This window comes from Lepisma saccharinum, chromosome 13 (assembly GCF_977018435.1).
Source record: "Lepisma saccharinum chromosome 13, izLepSacc3.1, whole genome shotgun sequence".
Classification (NCBI taxonomy): domain Eukaryota; kingdom Metazoa; phylum Arthropoda; class Insecta; order Zygentoma; family Lepismatidae; genus Lepisma; species Lepisma saccharinum.
This window is the reverse complement of record NC_139241.1, coordinates 82,471,113-82,491,165: the sequence shown is the minus strand read 5'-3', so window position 1 is coordinate 82,491,165 and position 20,053 is coordinate 82,471,113. Positions and strand designations below refer to the sequence as shown.

The 20,053-nt window shown below is 37.0% G+C and overlaps 2 protein-coding genes across 3 annotated transcripts; one reads left to right on the top strand and one right to left on the bottom strand.

The window, feature by feature from the left end:
* Positions 1–1,123: 1,123 nt before the first annotated feature.
* LOC145997468 (uncharacterized) lies at positions 1,124–10,295 on the top strand. Of its 2 annotated transcripts, none has more exons than XM_083134550.1 (4): positions 1,124–1,214; positions 2,552–2,606; positions 4,045–4,302; positions 7,286–10,295. In XM_083134550.1, exons 1-4 carry the CDS (start codon positions 1,188–1,190, stop codon positions 8,197–8,199), a joined length of 1,254 nt encoding a protein of 417 aa, XP_082990676.1. In that variant the 5' UTR covers positions 1,124–1,187; the 3' UTR covers positions 8,200–10,295. The 2 variants fall into 2 exon arrangements, with proteins under 2 accessions (XP_082990676.1, XP_082990675.1); XM_083134549.1 differs by having other exon boundaries at positions 4,045–4,437.
* Positions 10,296–10,297: 2 nt separating this feature from the next.
* LOC145997469 (uncharacterized) lies at positions 10,298–18,830 on the bottom strand. The gene is made up of 4 exons (XM_083134551.1): positions 18,763–18,830; positions 17,226–17,286; positions 15,103–15,923; positions 10,298–10,651 (listed from the first exon to the last, which is right to left on the bottom strand). Exons 1-3 carry the CDS (start codon positions 18,817–18,819, stop codon positions 15,148–15,150), a joined length of 894 nt encoding a protein of 297 aa, XP_082990677.1. The 5' UTR covers positions 18,820–18,830; the 3' UTR covers positions 10,298–10,651; positions 15,103–15,147.
* Between the last annotated feature and the right edge of the window lie 1,223 nt (positions 18,831–20,053).

Sequence of the window (20,053 nt, the reverse complement as noted above, 5' to 3'; positions counted from 1 at the left end):
TGCAAATCTGTTCAGCAACACTGAACACTCAATCACTGAATACTGATGCAGCAGGTATGCCCAAGTATTTTCTCAGCACTTGCTTCAGGTTTGAATACTCTTTTTTGAATTTCCAATACAACAGTAGATCCTGGTTCAGCAATGTTCTGTTTTATTTCCGATTTTGAGTTAGGTTGGTCCTCTGAATGAGAGTTTGCAATAATTTTATTACAAAACCACTACAATAATGATGAATCATAACCTAATTGTCAATAAATCTTACAAAACCAGAATATAAAACTTATTAGAAGGTAAAACTCTAGTATAATCTGTACCGGTTTAAATATCGGATTTTTGCCGATGCCGATACCGATGCCGATATGTCAATTTCTGCCGATTTTCATACATCTGTAATCGGCTTCGGCACATCCCTACTAAAAAGCTTGCTTCAAGACCTCCGTGGCATAGTGGTTATCATAGTTCAGTATGCGCCTGGGATTCCGAGTTCGAATCCTGGGCTAGGCATGGGTGTACTTTGTAAGTGTCCCTTCATCAGTTTCATCATATCATCACTTATACTCATCTCCGCGATTAGCTAAAAGTGGCAGAAAAGCGAAGTAAATTAATCCAAATCAATCCTTTTTCGTGGGGTCCATGATAGTTCAAAATTTCAAAAACTGAGAATTACTATATTTAAAAAATGACACTGAGTGCAACTAAGTGAAGTTATTTTGGTGTGGAAACAGTGATAACTTGCACAGTCACGAGAATTTCGTAAGTAGGAAGGTTTTACGGTGCGAAAACTGTCTCTTGTTTCCAGATGAACTTCCCGAAGCTAGAGACGGACGTCCACGATGCGAACTGCATCCTCTCCAGATGAGAAGATTACCGCGAAAGCTCTCCTAAGCTTACGTATCCATATCAACGTGCAGAAATGTCTTAATTACACCGTCTCAATGTGGAAGTGGAGGAAAGACCGTGTTGTCATAGGCAACCTCACCAAACGCCCACCCAAAAGAGGAACCACTTTCCCGACATTATTCTCATTGTTCGGCTCCAGCTAAGGTGAACGTGGGCTTACGGAATATGCTGTCCCTGCTCAACCTTGCTTATAAAAGTTTTCTCCTTCTAAAGCTCGGCTTCACAAACAAAACATCCACCATTGCGCTTACGGGTCATTGGGATACGTTGTTTCCACGAGGACAGAAATGCACACCAAATGGACGAACTTGCTGGTAAGTCACTTCAAGCTAGATCTTTCATGAAATCATCCAGACATAGTGATAATAGTGTGTCTGAATCTATTTCACGAGTCATATGGGGGTACCAAAATGTGGTGTGGATCAAGTCCAGATTCCTCTGCTAAAGGAAAGTGAAAGAAATGTCTGATACCAAATTCAACCTAAACAAACCAAGAAATTAAAATTTGGAATGTTTAAATTGGATCGCATTAGTTAGGAATGGTGCTAGATTTTGACTAAGAAGGTTGATTTGGTGTGGTGCGAGCTTCCACCAAAACGTAAATGCTAAGACCTCTGAAGCTGGTCCTCCTAACTTAATCACATGTGGTACATTATTACACCAAAGCTGAATTGTAAGTTACGAATTGTTAGTTTACGACGACCAGGTTTAGAGCCCTTAGCAATCAATTTTAGTGACTGTTAGTAGAAGCTGGATGTGTCCCCCCAACCGAACCATGTTTGCATTACTATTTACATCCAATAAGATAATGTTCGTTAAAGCTACTAAAACAACATTTTTCTTAGACACACTAAAAGCATGGTCAGATCTGACGTGGTATTCTGAATTGATACGTTAATAAATAAAGTGAGACAAATCTTTTTTTAATATATCAAACTACACTTAGATGCTTTCCAAGTGCAATTTTTAACTTGAATAATTTTAACGAGGAAACAATTATGTCAGCTTTAAACAAATATTCTATTTCTGACCAAATATTAGTTCGCAACAAATAACTATACTTGAACGAAATCTTGGCTGTTGGTGGAAAGTCATTTATTCTCTATACTTAAACAAATGCTTGGTCAAAATCACTAATTTTCAGGTGCTTACAATCGAACATCTCTCTCTCTCTCTCTCTTTTTTGCTGCTTGCATACACGTACAGTGGGATCCATGAGTATTACTACAGATAAACATATATCTCTATCTGTGGTATTACCGTGCAAATTATCCATTTCATTACTTTTTCTCTTACATCCTATGTGATTTTAAGTGATGGATTTTTATGTATGCTGGTACAGAAGTTGTCAACAGCTTGTTCTTGAGTTATTTTAATTCTTCAAGCTCTTATTGGGTCAAACAAAGTGCACGAACATGTTTATATACAATTTGTACGCTAATACTCATGGATCCCACTGTACATATAAATTTAATTTAGAAATTGATCTGAGAGAGAAGCTAATATACAAGTATATGTATACACACAAAATAAAGCTTCTACTTATATATCTCTACTTGATAATTCGAAGATCTTTATATGTAATGTTGCACATATTTCTCGCATTGGCGAATAGAAGACTAACATCAGATATTTCAAATTTCATTTCTAGGCCATCCTTCTTCTGTTGACTCTGTTAATTCGAAGCGGAAGGAACGAGACCCCAGGTAATATAATAGTTGTAAGGGATAGTAAATTAGCCTAAGCAGTTAAAAGCCATTTTGTATCTCTGACGATGAAGTTTAGTTAGTAAAGTGGTCAAAGGGTAACTCATTTGGGTGTGAAGAACAATTGACTACTACATCATTTTTTCCTTATTCGTGTAGTTTCTTCTTGCCGTTAGGGCCCAGAAAAAAACGTTGCTGGCCTCCGTGGCTGAGTGATTAGCACAGCTCACTACCACGCCAGGGGTCCCGGGTTCAAGCCCATGCCTTGCGACTGTCCCTTCATCAATTTCACAATATGGTAACTCATCCTTGTCGTCGCGATTAGTCAAAATTGTCAGAAATACGACGTAAAACAAACAAAATCAATCAAATGGTATAGGAAAAAAAAGTATTTGGGATACTCTCAAGTGTTTGGTTGGGCATTCATCTAACAATCTACATTAATTTGAACCACTCAAACTGTTTGCTTGGGAATACTAAAACATTTGTTACAAGTATGCTTTAGATGCGAAAGGTTCCGGGTTCGGTACCCGCTGAGAGCTCAAAAATTATCAGTGTTGACTCAGCTTCGTACAACAATCGGGGAGCTACTTGAAAGTGAAAAATAGGGAACTCCGATATCGAAAACCAGAAAACAGCGGCGATGAGACTCGATGTGCTGATCACGCGTCGCTCAATGAAAGAAAAAAAAGCTTGGAAGCCATTGACTCTCGAGGGATTGTTGTGTCACTGAGTTCTCAACAAAAAAATAGGGATCTCAATTTTTTCCTCAAAATTGGCGTTATTTTGTTTTCCAAAATTTGGATTTTTATTTTAGCACACATTTCTGCTAAATATACTTAAAATTAATCATAGATTATAAGTCATGTGGCCCATGTCTGTATGTGACGGTCTCACGTGTTAGAAACAATTTTTGAGGAAGTTACTTTCCATTATTTGACATGGGACAAATACCGGTTTTACGCCTCTCTATCTCTCGTCAGATCCCCGTCAATATCCTCGCTAATACAAAACATCCCCATAGAAGGTGAACAACCGTGGGTAACTCTCATTTCAAGGCGGTATCATGTATCTGTTGGAATCATTTCTTGTATTTTTGGACAACATTTTGGAAAACGCGCACGTTATATATTCGTACCATTCACATTTTTTGGCTAGAACACAATAAGGATTGATTTTCACAGTATTTTGCGTTATCTAAGCACAACATGTGCTGAATTTGGCGGAAAGGGCCACAAATCGAATTTTCAGCCAAATTTGCATTATTTCGCGATTTCGAATGGATGAAAAAGGTTTTCAGGACATGTCACTGCACATACATAAACACTTTTCCGCATCAATTAACATTCTCTTTGGCGTTATCGCATTTGCGAAAAATGGAAGTCAATGTTGAAAAGCCAAAGCATCATAATATCATGGTTTCTCCTTTTCGCCGTAGGAGGCAGCCGCGGAGAAGGCCTGTACGGCAGAGACAGTGATTACGGACGAGGCTATGGGAGAGGCAGCTCCTATTGGCTAATCAGAAGACGGTATGGCGGCTACGGCGAAGATGGCGGCGGCTATTACGGAAGAGGACCAGGTTTATACAACAGGCAATACCCAGGTTACGGGAACCGCGATGGGAACTATGGCGATGGAGGACGTTATGGGAACCGCGACGGAAGTTATGGTGACGGCGGTCGCTATGGGAACGACGGTGGGTACGGTTCAACTGGTGGCAATTATGGAACCGGTGGTGGTAAACGTTATGGGAGTCTTGGCAATGGGAAGTATGGAAACGTTGGTGATTCTAATGATGCAACCGGTGGTCGATATGGCGGGAGTTATGGCGGTAAGTGATATCTGTTTTAATAGAATTCCCATAACAGGGCTACGTGTGTGGATGTATTTGCTGACTGGGTGGTAAGTACAATATTTACACTGTATGTTATTATTTTGTTAACATTGTGTGTTAACAAAATATACTCAGAACACCTTGACAGTTGTACGTCATCGACAAGGACCAATGATATTGACTCTAAGATCATATGAATAACCTCGTGATTTTTACACCATAAATTCTGATTAACTTGTTCAGTTAATATAGATAATGACACGGATTTGGCTTAAAATGCGAATTGTGTCCATTCTTGTGAATTTCAACACATTTTTTGCTTAGGAAACGAAAAATAGTGCAAGAAGGTTCAATGATATTTACTTTAGCCCCCATGTATCACATCGTGATTTCGCAGCTTAAACTATGATTTCGTTGTATAGTCTTTAAGTAAATATATAACATTTAGTTTATATTGTTGCATTTAAGTATTATATTACTATGATCTCATGCAAACATTGATGGGAGCTTTGAAGTTTCACAGTTCATAGATCTTGAAACTCGCCATTCTCCAACATTTAAGAAACATGTTTGATTGATTGATTTGTTTAATTTTATAGAGTGAAAGTTATGATATCATGAAATTGATGAAGGGGCACTCATAATAAAGATCAACTATACACTAGGGATGGCCAAACGGATGCGGGTCCGAAAGTACCGGATCTGGATCCGGATCCGAGAGTTTCGTATCTCAATCCCATTATAATATTACCACACCTTAAAAGGTATTATGATCTTCCATTACAAAGAAATTTTTCATTAGTTAGTCCTACAAGATCTTTTTTCAAGTGTTGTTCCTAAAATACTTTGCTACCCATCGGCTAACACACTCGTGCACAAAAATAATCTTACTTGTTTAACATAAAATGTCAGAGGTGATTTTGTAAATGCCATTGAAACGAATATGTATTCATTCGAATGTATTGGAAATGGAAACACACATAAATGTGAGACATTCCATTCCAGGATGAAACCTTTAACACATTTAACAAGATAGAAATGTTATACAAAAATTATACAATTGTTCTACAGTTACAGTTTTAAAAATTAAAATAAAACATTATAATATATGCAGTGTTATATAATTACAAAGTGTAAGACTAACAAGGGAGGTTATCTAAGTGTCCCCCTCCGATTTCCATGAAACTTGGCAGGTGTATAGAGGGGCCCAAAGGAAGAAATACGTGTTTTTTTTTTTGTTTCGGCTAAAAAACTGTTTTAGGGGCAATCCCCCCCCCCCCCAATGTCAAGATGAGGACAAATTGAAGTGGGGATCTGACCCCTGTGTCCCCCTCCGATTTCCATGAAACTTGGCAGGTGAATAGATGAGCCCAATCGAAGAAATACGTGGTTTCGGGGTCAGATCCCCACTTCAATTTCTCCTCATCTTGACATTTGGGGGGGGGGGGACTTGCTCCCTAAAACCGTTTTTTTTTAGCTGAAACACAAAAACACGTATTTCTTCCTTTGGGCCCCTCTATATACCTGCCAAGTTTCATGGAAATCGGAGGGGGACACAGGGCTCAATTCCCACTTCAATTTGTCCTCATCTTGACATTTGAAGGGGGGGGGTTGCCCCTAAAACAGTTTTTTAGCCGAAACAAAAAAAAGAAAACACGTAGCTCTGGATCCGGATCCGAAAAATTTTGGGATCCGGATCTGGCCATCCCTACTATACACAGGCTACGAATCGAACCCGGGACATTTGGTGTCATAGCGTGCTGTGATAACACTTCGCCAAAAGAAAGTTGTTATTCGAGAATACTAAATGTTTTTTTTTTTTTTGGAGATGATAAAAAATCTCAGATGACTTTGCAAGCATGTCATAATTGCATTTTAGTTGTTTTAAATGAAATTTTTAATTGTTTAAATTGAATACAATTTAATAATTTAAATAAATAAGTTAGATTTATTACTTTGAAATGTACTCATGTTTGTTCCTTGAAACGGTAAAGACGAATGAAGTACATATTTGATAAAATCGATAATATATGCTTTTACCGGTAATTGACCTGACGACCTAGTGTGTCTAATCGTATAATAGACACACAGTGCCTCTATCCCATATCTCTTTCTCTAGTTGGGTTATTTTACGTAGATTATCTGCCACTTTTATTACATTAATATTGAATAATGTACTCATTAAATAAATGATCAAACGAATACAATAATACATCGAAACCTTGCTTCGTAACTTTATCACCGACAAGTCTGCCTCTGCTTCTATATCTTATAAATATATAGTGGTAGGCTATAATAAGTCCCAATATTATAGTAAAAAAATGTATTCAAAGGCATTCGTTAAATGAAAATGTATTGGAATCCTCGTAACATGTATACCTTTATGTATATATCTATTCTCTTAAACATATACCTCATAAACATTCCACATGGAACACATGCGTTAACCTAATATATATACTAATATAAATATTATATTTTATTACAAATATTTATATAATCTAATATAAATATTATAACTGAAACAACTCATTCTTTACGTCTAAGAAGGAAAAGGCTTTAAAATTGTACATTAAAATTCTACACTAACATTAGAAATTCTACGTCTCGTTTTTATATAATATAAAATAAACAAACGATTAATTATTATAACTAGTTGCAGAAACATTGTCCAAATTCAATCGCCAACGAGTCTGCACTTTGCAACCTTTCTTTGATGGTGCATTTGAATAGATGCGTAATTGTTTTAGTCACTGAAAATATTAATTGTTCATATGAATTTTTTAATTAGTATAATACCGTTTCTTATATAAATAATTGACATGCATGCATTCTTATTTTCCAGACCGCTATGGAAATAGAGGAAGTTACGGTCAAGGTGGTTACGGACAAGGCGGTGGTCAAAGACCAGGTTATGGACAAAATGGTTATGGGCAAGGAGGAAACCGTCCTGGCTATGGTCAAAACGGTTATGGAAACCGACCTGGTTATGGGCAAGGTGGTTACGGTCAAGGAGGTAATAGGCCCGGCTACGGTCAGGATGGTTACGGACAAGGTGGGCAGAACGGTTACGGACAAGGAGGATACGGACAAGGCGGTTACGGACAAGGTGGGTACGGGCAAGGAGGCAATAGGCCCGGTTACGGTCAGGACGGTTACGGACAAGGAGGAAATCGTCCAGGGGGACAAAACGGTTACGGACAAGGACAAGGTGGTTACGGACAAGGGCAAGGTGGTTACGGACAAGGGCAAGGTGGTTACGGACAAGGGCAAGGTGGTTACGGTCAAGGACAAGGTGGTTACGGACAAGGAGGATACGGGCAAGGAGGCAATAGGCCCGGTTATGGTCAGGGTGGTTACGGACAAGGAGGTTACGGTCAAGGAGGCTACGGACAAGGAGGCAATAGGCCCGGTTACGGTCAAGGAGGATACGGACAAGGAGGTTACGGTCAAGGCGGTTACGGTCAAGGAGGCTACGGACAAGGAGGCAACAGGCCCGGTTACGGTCAAGGAGGATACGGTCAAGGTGGTTATGGTCAAGGAGGGTACGACCAAGGCCGTTACGGACAAGGATCGTACAGGAACGGTTACGGGCAAGGTAGCAATTATAGAGGCAGTGACATTGATTATAATGGCGTCAACGAAGCAGGGTATGGCGAATATTATGGTAGGGATATTAGCAAATATGCACTTGAAACTAAGTCAAATACAAGCAGGGTAGGATTTTATGGTTCGACTAGCAGCAATCATGTAAAATAAGTGATTTAAATGGCAGTTCAATTTTTGAGAGTTGATTTTTTAGTACTTGAGTTAGCTTGTTCATTAACACGATTGCGTGTTGCCCAATATTAGAGCAATATAAAGAATTCATATAATTCTCAGAGCTTCAAGTTACCAGTCTAAAAAACAATCAAGCAATTTATTGTTGATTATTGTTTATCTTTTGTAGTACATATATAAACGATAAACACTGGAGTAGCGAAAGAAATGCTAATGAAAAACAAAATGGTTCAGAATACTATACTGTAAATGCATAGTGTTTTCAGTATATATGTGATACTTTATCATTGGTCTGTGTGTGAATGTGTGTTCTGAATGTTTTATGTGCGTATGAGAAAGAGACTGAATGTTAGAATGTCCTATGCATACAAGAAGAGTCGTGTCCAACTGTTAGTAATATTTTCACTTCATTATTTATCCAAGGTGGGTAGAGTAAAGTATAAAATGTGGATTATATTTAATACCTAAAGTTCCGTTACATACATATACGAGGTGTGTCCTTTAAAATGATTATTTGGCACCTCTTTGCTACAATTCCTCATTAATGTACTTTGATGCAAAGTAATTGGACATACTCTTCTAATAATGAATTTTATAAAATTGCAATTTGCTAGTTCGTATCTACATAAATATGTTTTGATGTTTGTTTATTCTTGATATAAGTATATGTATGAAAGTATAAATTTAGCTATTATACAGAAAGAAGGAAATAAGACTAATATTCTGTTGTGAGTTATTGCTTTTAACATTGTGGAGAGTTAATCCATATAAGTAGATAGCATAATAAATATATTTTAGGAGCGAATTGACAATACCGGAAGGCTCTCCGATTTTGTTAATATTTTGCGAAATAAGTTAAATTTAGCTCTCCCTGCTCCGAACACAAACTCTGGATTTTTCCACGAAAACAATGTTTATCGCAATATTTTACGTTTCAGAACGAATAATATATGTTCTTGATATTGTCACGACATAACCTAACCTTACCATGAATTTACTAATTTGCGATCACTTACCGATTGAAAAATCTTAATTTAGTAGTACTATATCTTCAAGATTTCTACACAGAAGACGCCATTTTCGTAACTAGCAAATTTGTATGCTCGATGCACTGTTGCCAAACCTACTTTTAATCAAAGATTTAAGGATGTCGAATCGATCCCTCTTAAAATATGTTTGATACATCGTTGGAAATTTTATGAATCAAGGATTCCATAAATGTAAAATTTAAGGTAAGGAAAGAATCGGAATTGAAAAAAAAAGTAGAATTAAGTTCCCTCCGATTCCGGGCTCCACCCCTGGGGTAATTGACCTACCGCCCGCTACCGCTACCGCGGCCCCGCCTTTTTCTATAGAGCCCCTTTATATGAAAATATTGATAAATACCAATGAAAACATGATTTAAAAAAGTTGAATTCTATTTGAAATTCGCATATATATTTACATTGAATCATAATTAGTCCTCGTCCATCTCCTCCATACTCCCATTTCAAGATCTGTGATACATTAACAACTTTCTTACTCTGATCTTCCGCCATTCCTGCACGATCCATGATTTCCAAGTATCAAGTCAACAGTCTTGCAACGCTGTAGACAGCGTAACCGATTGTGATCGTCAATTGTTTATGTCAACAAACATGGTTTACATACTTCTATACGGAGAATGAATGCCAAAATGAAGAAGCTCATTATACAACTCCTACAGCTCAATAATTAATTTCTTCACTTCACCCCAACATGTAAACATCAGATAAACCACCGCGACTAATTATTTCGTGAGTATAAGAAGTAGGATACAAATTATAGAGGCTTCCGGTATTGTCAATTCTAGCCATATTTTATTCTAATTTTGAACGAAAGGAGAAATTGGAAGTATCCATGAACAAACTGTAAATTGAATTTTAATTTCATACTTTTTATATCATGTGTTCCTATTAATATATGTAACTTGAAATTTTGTAATAAAATACGCAGATGAAGATACATTTACTTATTTTAAATAATTGAAACATGTTGATACATTAAAATAAAATGTTTACAGAGAAAGACTTTGAGTTCTAATAATTTAGAATGTATTTAAGTAATATTTATTTATTATTCATGTACAAAACAATCACGTTCTAGAAACTTCTTTCAATAAAAAATTATCACAATCACAGAAATAAATTACATGCTTAACGCAAGAGCAGTGACAGAAAATATTTTACAATACATACATTTCATTACCATATTGCATACTTTCTGATTAATATTACGATTTAAAAGACTGATATACGTATAAGTAAGTTCATTTCCAAACATGCTTGCCGGAAACTGAAAATATTAAAAATTCTACACACGTGGAAGCCAATTCGCAATTATCAGACGAGACGTTAAAGATGTTCAACACTTTTCGAAACACTTCCATGAAGTTACGTTTGAAATATATTATCTGCAAGTAAAAAGGTATGCATTAGTTATGCGTACAATATCGCCGCAAACACAAAACGTCATTTTAAATATATATATAAATTACATTCATATATATAAATATATATATATATATATATATTAAATTAAATATATATATATCTCAATATATAGTACTAAAAGTGATTTAAAATATATCTTAAAAATACTTTCTGTGGTTCTACGTTTTTAACTTAAAGCTGAAGTATCGTTTGAGATGTAGGTGTATACTTAAATAGATAGCTATAATCAACTATTAGCCTACAAAACATATCAGAATATAATATAGTACGGAGTGCTGGAACGAATTTTTGAAAATAAGCAATAATTTGAAATTAGTACCGGTAAATTGTTCAAGTGTTTTTAAAATTTTGGGAAATTCGTAAAAATTATTATGTTTGAAGCAAGATTTACTATTCCATTTAATTTAATAAGTTCTGATTTCGCTCTTAGTAATCGTAAGATTAAGGGGACAACTTATCAAAAAATATATATTTTTATAGTACCCGTGACATCAAATACAGAGTGTTTCAAAAGTCGCGCAACCCAAATTTTGAAAATTTATATCACGAAAACCGTAAGAGATATTTACATCGGGTTTACTGCATTATAAAGCCTCATCCTTTGGTATATTTTTCAATGCTTAACATTATCAACTTATTTCATAAAGAAAATTAAATAAATTAATAACTAGCGGAAGGCAGCGTTAAATTCTTTCCAGAAACACACTTTTCAGTGAGAAAACTATATAAGAAATTATCGGAGAGTCACAATTAGACGTCTGATGACTGATGCCATGTGCAGCATTTGACTGATTTATGACTGGCGATTTTATGGGTTGAGTGAAAAAGTGCCATTTTTCGAACATATCTCCGTAGCTGGCAACACTAGCAGGTCGAAATTTTGTCACCAGACGCACGCAACATGTGCCAAAGTATTGTCCATACATTTACGTGAAAAATCATAAATCATGATTTTGTAGCGAAATTGGACTCTTGAGAGAATCCTAGGCTGCCCCTGGCTACCCTGAATTTTCTTCGCTCACGCTTCGCCACTGCAGTGCCTGGTTGATTCAGCATGGCGTATTCATTTGAGAAGCGCGTTGTGCATTGTTGAAGAGTATTTTACTATTCATTCTTACACTTATGTGCAAGAAGTTTTTCAAGATAAATACCCTGCTTCTGCTGTACTTCACAAAGCAACTGTTTTACGTGTAGTGTGTCGATTTCGAGAAACCGGAAGTGTATGTGACAAAACACGAAGTGGTCGCCATCGTTTTTGCACGCCTGGAACAATCTCCAACCAAAAGCCTGAGGAAACTTGCGTCTTAAGCGGACTTGTCACTTTCCAGTGCTCATAGGGCTGTGATGTGAAGAAAGCTACCTAAACCATATCGCGTTCGAGCTGTTCAAGAACTGCGACACCTTGACAGTGGCGAAGATATAGTACAAGCAATGCAAGCACTGCTTGCACTATTAAAATAGTATTTAATGTACTTAATGTTGAGTGCCTTATTTAGTTTCTATTGCACTCGATTTCGCGAAATTTTTCGGCCGCAAACTCTCTCAGCAGCCCGTTGGCAAGCACCAAACTCTCTGCTTGCAGCCACTGCGCGGGAAACCAACGCTTCTGAAGTATCATATGGCGAAGGGTAGATGCTGGTGAAGGTACGGTCCCCAAACCACTAATAAAAGCTCTGCTTTTCGGAGCTTTTCGGCTTCTCGAAAACAGCCGAGCCAAGCAGACAGCAGACACTACTAGCAGAAAGCATATAAGTGTTAACACGATATCGAAGATGGATATTTGCTTTATTATAAACACAGAATTATTGAAATAAATCATTATAACTGTTCCAATTCCACGTAAACATACTTTAAAGCATTACTTTAACTTTCACGATTTGTAAAACGTGCAGATAAACATGTTGTCCCCGGCGCTGGAGAGCACTGGAATCTGCAGAACAGCTGGCTATTGTCCGCCTCACACTCTCTCATCTCAAATTGCAACGCCACGCCAGTGTTGACAACTACTACCAAATAATTTACACGATATTTATCGTGAGTTTCCATACAAACAAATTCAATAAACTGATGTTTTTTCGATAACACTTATGTCAAGAAAGCAATGAAACACTCTTCTGAGACCTGCAAATAGCAAAAACGTTAAGTCCTAAATGCTATCAAACTCAAAATACTATTTTTATTAATATGATACATAGTAAATAAAAGAACCGGCGTATTTTATTCCTGTTCTAATGACTTATTATTCCAATGCTTCATATAATTTTAAGCTTCAAGTCAGTTATTTTATTCTACCGTGAACAATAATTTTTACAACGAAGTTGGTATCACTTTTCTGTTAGTTTCGGAGCTTTTCGGAACATTTTCCATTTGTGTGGGAAGAACGAGTGATTCAAGTAAGAGTTCTCTTTTGTTTGGTGTGCTGAGAATTTACCAAAACAAACATGGATATTTCAAATTGTGTACGGGAAACTGTAAGTAATAGCAAGTTATATCAATAACGTGACCAAGAATTTGAACTAACAAGCATGGCTGTTGAGAGAGGAGTTGGGGATTATTATTATTATTATTTAAAATGCCCTTTCTCTCCTAGAAAAACTGGGACAACAACCCCCTCTCCCCCTCTTTCGGAGTACTGCATTGCTTGCCTTCCCCTTAAGACCAAGCTTCGCCACTGCTTGATAAGGATACACGCTTTTAAGTACTGCAGGTTGTTTCGATATCTCATCGAAGAAAATGGCATCATTAATTAATCCCTTGTTTTTCACTGTTGAAGCTTGGTTCCATTTGAATGGTTATGTCAACAGCCAAAACAGCAGAATATGGTCTTCTGAAAATCCTCATGCGTTCCACGAGGTACCGCTCCATCCACAAAAATTTGGAGAATGGTGTGCCGTATCCCGACGACGTATTGTGAGTCCCATTTCATTTGAGTGAACAGTGGATGGTATTGTGTACCGAGATATCATCACTCAGTTTATTTCCCTGCTTCGAGAGGATGAACGCGATTGCTGGTTTCAGCAAGATGGCGCTACTTGCCATACCTCCAACAAAACTATGGCATTCTTGCGCGAGTTTTTTCATGAAAGGATTATTTCCAAAAATTTGTGGCCCCCAGATCACCAGATTTATCCTCTCTAGATTTCTATCTTTGGGGTGACCTCAAAGGAGTAATTTACAGGACACATCCAACCACCCTGCAATAATTAAAGACCAACATTGAAACTGCAATTTTGAACATTAAGGAGGCAACACTTCACCGAGTTCCAACCAACATGCTTAGAAGAGTGTGAGCATGTATCCATGAGAAGGATACCCGCTTTGAGCATGTCCTGTAAAAGTGACACTTTTGCTCTATTGTTGTCAGACTGTTTCTCTTCTCCGACTTGACAGCAATCAACAATAACAAACACCAACAAATGATCCCACAAATTGTTAAGAGTTGGTATTTACAGTTGAAGATCAATTCCCGTATGTTTTCAGCAAATTAACAATGTTTATAAAATATTGTAATTGTTTTTGTTTGGATAAATGATGATAACAAATTTATTGACCCAGTGATAGCCTACATGATTAGTTTAGTGATTAAATCGGAACACTTGATGTCCAAATTGTAAAAATAATAATAATAAAAAAGTGGACACAAACACAACAAAGCCTCCACGAAATCCGGACGTGTATAGCCGCGACTGACTCGCCCTTACCATTACGTAACAAGCTCTCGTTAGCTGTGTTAGAATGGCAGGGTTGCCAGGTGCGTAGAAATTTACACTTAAAAGTCAAATTTCGGTGCAAACTTATGATTTCGATTTTTCGTGCAAATGTAGGGCCAATATTTAAGCACATATTGCGTGCGTCCGTTGACAAATTTTGGACCTGCTAGTGTTGCCAGCTACGGAGATATGACCCAAATATGGCACTTTTTCACTGAATCCATAAAATCGCCAGTCATAAATCAATCAAATGCTGCACATGATCATTATTGGTCGCAAATGACAGATTGACATGGCATCAGTCATCAGACGTCTAATTCTGACTCTCCGATAATTTCTTATATAGTTTTCTCACTGAAAAGTGCATCTCTGGAAAAATTTTAACGCTGCCTTCCTCCAGTTATTAATTTATTTAATTTTCTGTATGGAATAAATTGATAATGTTAAACATTGAAAAATATCTCAAAGGATGAGGCTCTATAATGCAGTAAACCCGATGTGAATATCTCTTACGGTTTTCGTGATATAAATTTTCAAAGTGTGTTTCAAAGTTTCAAACTTTTGAAACACACTGTATAAATATTAAAATATAAATTATTATTTTAAATATTACAGTAAATATATTAAATTTTTGTATGTTTTCTCCACCAATGATAAATTACTAGTATTTTTTTACTAAAGAACAATTAACAAACTCTCACCTGTGTCTATGAGTTTCTCTCATCACAAAGTTTTATGATGAACCGCTATCGCCACTTATCCATCATTCCTCCGTATCCACTCATCATTCCCTTCATCCCATAACCATGTTTCATCATCCCCTTCATTCCATATCCATGCTTCATCATTCCTCCCATTCCATATCCACTTTTCATCATTCCTCCCATTCCATATCCACTTTTCATCATTCCTCCCATTCCATATCCACTTTTCATCATTCCTCCCATTTCATATCCACTTTTCATCATCCCATATCCACCCTTCATCATTCCATATCCACCTTTCATCATACCATGTTCAGGTTTCATCATATGGTGCATCCCATAGCCTGAACTCATCATTCCTCCCATTCCATACCCATGTTGCATCATACCATGCCCTGATTTCATCATCCCCTTCGAGCTATACGAATCCATAGATCCGTATGGCATTCTTGATGGTCTTGAGTACCCCATGTTCATTTTCATACCGCCACCCCCTCCCTTCATACCATACCCCATACCGTGGCTCATCATACCATAGCCTCCCCCCATGTGCATCATGTTTGAAGGATATCCATGCTTCATGCCCATCATGGAATAGCTGTCTCCTTTGTGCATCATCCCATAACCCTTTGGTGGGCTCTTCATCATCCCATTGCCCATTCCCATCATCCCACGCCCTCCACTCGACATTCCGTACATCATCTTCATCCTCTTCATCCCATATCCTCTTCCGAAATCAGCCACGTTTCCAAATCCAGAAGAACCACTCCTTCTTCCGCGACTACCCATAGATCCATCCATCATACTGTGGCCATACCCTAGAAAACAAAAAAAGATAGGTCCAAGAAAACGAAATATGCCGAAACTTCAAATCGAATTCAAGATTTCTTGAATAATACAAGACGATGATTTTATAGTCTGCCATGTGAGAGAGAGATTGAACGTAAATTTACATGGATGGAGACAAAAGCCTATTCTGGATCAAATAGTTCCAGAATTTCTGACAATCTCGCCTTTGTAGATGCTCTCACCACATAAGGAAGCGGTATAGGTGTAGTATGTCTCCACATTGGAAGAAGAAGAAAGACAATAAGTGTCGTATGTCTTCACATTTGAATAAGTAGGAAGTTCTTCATTTTTGTATACTTTCTTTATTTTACTTTCACGTAGGTTAGGTTAGGTTAGGTTAGGAGTGTTCATTGAACACTGCAAATAAGAAAAACTGACTCAATCAGAAACAGTGAACACTCCTAACCTAACCTAACCTTACCTTACCTACGTGAAAGTAAAATGAAGAAAACATACAAAGGATCAGTCTTTCCGATTTTCGTATGTCGAGAATGTGGATACATACTGCCGTGATTAAATGTGGAGACAAACTACACCTATACCTAAGGAAGTTTCCAACACTGTTGTCTTCTAATAAAGAGGTCCTGGGTTCGATTTCCGGCAGAAGCACATTGTACAATGGTTCGGATCAATTTTAAACTGTAGGTTCAGTCTTAATTAGTCTGTCTAATAATAGTCTATAAGAAAAAACTAAATAATGCATAACGCAATAGTATTATCTGTAAGGTATAACTGCGAGAATATCGACCCGTAAACTTTTGGCCAATGATTGGTGGTAGTGTTAATACATGCTTGTTTGCTTTCTAATTATACTTTTGGAATAAATGCAATGTTCGGCTATGTCAAGATATGAAATTGCAAATGTATACACCACATAAATTGAAATGCATACAAATTTGATATTTCCCAAGCAAAGTAAATATTTACTAAGAACATGCAAGTTATTTTCATGGAATTAGTAATTACATTGGGTCAAAAACAATAATAGTAATATGTGGCCTCCCCGATGGCGCAGTGGTACCGTAATCAAGGGATCCCGGGTTCGATTCCCGGTTGAGGCACATAGTGGTTCGGATCCCACTTTAAACTGTAGGTCCAGTCCCGATTAGCCTTACTGTGCATAAAGTGAACTTAAAACAACAAATCAATCAATAATAGTAATATATAAACTACGTAGCTATTCACAGACGATAAAAATATGACTTTTACGACATGCCAAACAAGTGTAAAATGATAAATATTTACAAGTACTGAAACATATAGATACATACCTGGCTCTGCAAAAGTGTAGACTACACATAGCCACAACTCGAAAAATAAAACGGAAGCCACCTAGAAGAGTAATAGACAAGAATCACAGAGTGTTCAGATATATTCAGTAGAACCATTGCCAATAAGCAGATATCTACAAAAAAGAAAAGGAATGAACAACAACGACATACGATCATGTCTACCGTGGATTTAGCCACATAAAGATGCTGTCCACTCTTAATATCATGACTGTCATGCTAATCTAGATCATGGGGATCCTGTCTTCTCTCCCTATAAATTCACTCTGTTTTCTGATGACTGTAAACTCTTCAAAGAAATATAATCACTGCGTGATTTACTAATCTTACAGCAAGCTCTTACACTTGTGTGGTGTCGTCAGTAATTCAATCCCAGCTTTGGACTTCTGACTTCAAATCATTCAACCAGTATATTGTAAATTTAATATAACTTTATTATTAGTCTGCTGAATTATACTTAGTCCATGCTAATGACAACAAATTAATATACTGTCCTTGGTTTCAGAAAAAAGAGTATTTGTAAATTGTACCCCAATCAGTCTTGTGACTGTCTTCTACATTCACAAATAACCAATATTTACTTTATTTCGATTGCGTACAAGTTTATAAAATTAACAGGGAACTATTGAGATTAAGAACGCTGTATCATTGTCGATATTTGTTTTAAGTTGTTGATTCCGATTCGTTTTTGTTATATATGTATATGTAAGAAGATTGAATTAAAAATGTCTTGTGTTAAAAATCGAAAAATGAGTTTATATCAAATGTTATAAAGTGAAATAATATTTTGGAAGTTGAGTTGTGTTGCTTAATTCTTGCAATGTAAGTATAATAACATTATGAAACCCAGTTGAGCGCTGAGGACTTGCAATTTAATTCTAAAATTGTGTTAGTCTGCTCATCTTTCGCGTACAATATATATTCAGTGTGAAGTATCGTTGCAGTCTAACAAGATTCTTCTGAAGCACATGGTCAGTCACTGTAACTTGAAATAGTGTTGTCATGTGTACCATTACTCTAATTAAAAATAATATCCCTGTCTTCCAAAAATTAAATTAAAATTTGGTCATGCTGATGACATAGGGTCTAGGGGGAAAAGTTTATTTGCATCCCCATTATATTATATTGCTGATTGCTTTTTATTTTCATGGTATTATAAATTATCATAATTTATGCAAAAAATATTTTTACTTCATAATAACATTTAGGAAAACAATGCACTTAAATTGTAATACGCCATGCCAGGGACGTCCTACTGACAAATTGCACCTATATGGTAATTTTTCCTCTCTTACATTTGAACATTTTTTCATAATAATTGGTGTGACGCAAATGGTTGTATACCTAGAATTTGGGAATTTCTTTAGAATTACTCCACATGCTTAGAAACTATTGTTACAGAGCTGGTACTTTAAATTGTCCCCTAATCACAGAATCACCCATATGGAGTGTAAGCCACTGCAAGTTAACATGAATGAATTTCTAGCACTGAAGCAAGCAAAAGATGAAACATCCTTACCAACGTCATTCCTACAGCGAGTCGTCCACACAGAAGCTTGAAGCCTAAGCAAAACATGGCATATATACTTGAAGAGCGGTTGTGTCAAAACCGCGGTGCAAAAAAGTGGCCGAGTCTTCAAGGGTCATTTCCCTGGGCTCCCACACCCCTTCTCAATCGCCGTTGAGGCAATTCCATTGACGGCTTGCGAACAGGAGGAAGTTAAGAGGTAAGTGCTCATTGTGAATGAAGAGTTGTCGCAACCGACGCTGTTTTGCACTGCATTCCGCAAGCACTCTCGCTTATGGATGGGAGAGGTTGCAGAGAGACCTACATATGTCGAATGAATGTCATATTGTACGCCCAACGGCAAAAGAGATAGAGTAGTACACCCTAAATTCCATTTAGCACTCTAGCGAGGCTCCGGCGGTTGGACTTGCAGTCAGGGCTCGTGTTGTGTTGTGTGATTGTCATCCATCTCATCACCATTAATCTCATCTTCAGGAATAGCCAAAAGTGGCAGAAAAGTGAAGTAAAATAATCTAAATCAATCAATCAAAAGAAATATTAGGCGAATTGGGTCAATCACCATGTTCATTGTTTTACTTAATCCGTTTCCACAATGTGAATGAGTGAATTAAAAATTTTGGGTGAGTCGACACACTTGGCCATTTTACACCCTTCAAAATGTAGGAGGGAAAATCCTCTTATCCAAGGTAAAAAAAGGGTGTAAAGAGAAAAAGCCTGTACTTCTCCAAAAGTTAAAAACATTAGGTAAAGAAAAAACACTGTCATTTTCTACAATGTGAATAAATGGTAACGTCGTGGCTTTGTAATCAAGGGGGAGGCACACATTGCTTCGGATCCCACTTTGAACTATAGGTCAAGTCCCGATTGGCCTATCTGTGCATAATGTGGACTTAAAACAACAACTCAAACTCAGACAGCATCTGCTTCGAATCAACAGATTTCCATTCGAAAATAACAAGGATGCAGGATAAAAACAAAAATGAAAATAATGATGAACAATTTGTCCACTATTACCTTTCCTGTAGCTACTACGCGTACAGCAGAATCTGATAACACAACATTAATCCTGACTCAACATAGACAAGAGGAAAGGTGAACCTAAATACGGGGAATATATTATTTTTCTTTTTTACCTTGGCATTGACGCATATTCTAAAAACATCCTGCTGCAACAGTAACGCATCTTGAAATATTGCGAGTACACTTCTGTGGACCAACCACTAACATAATGTACAACTTCTTACCATTCTTTCATTCGTAAATTTCCTTGTGGTTAACATAG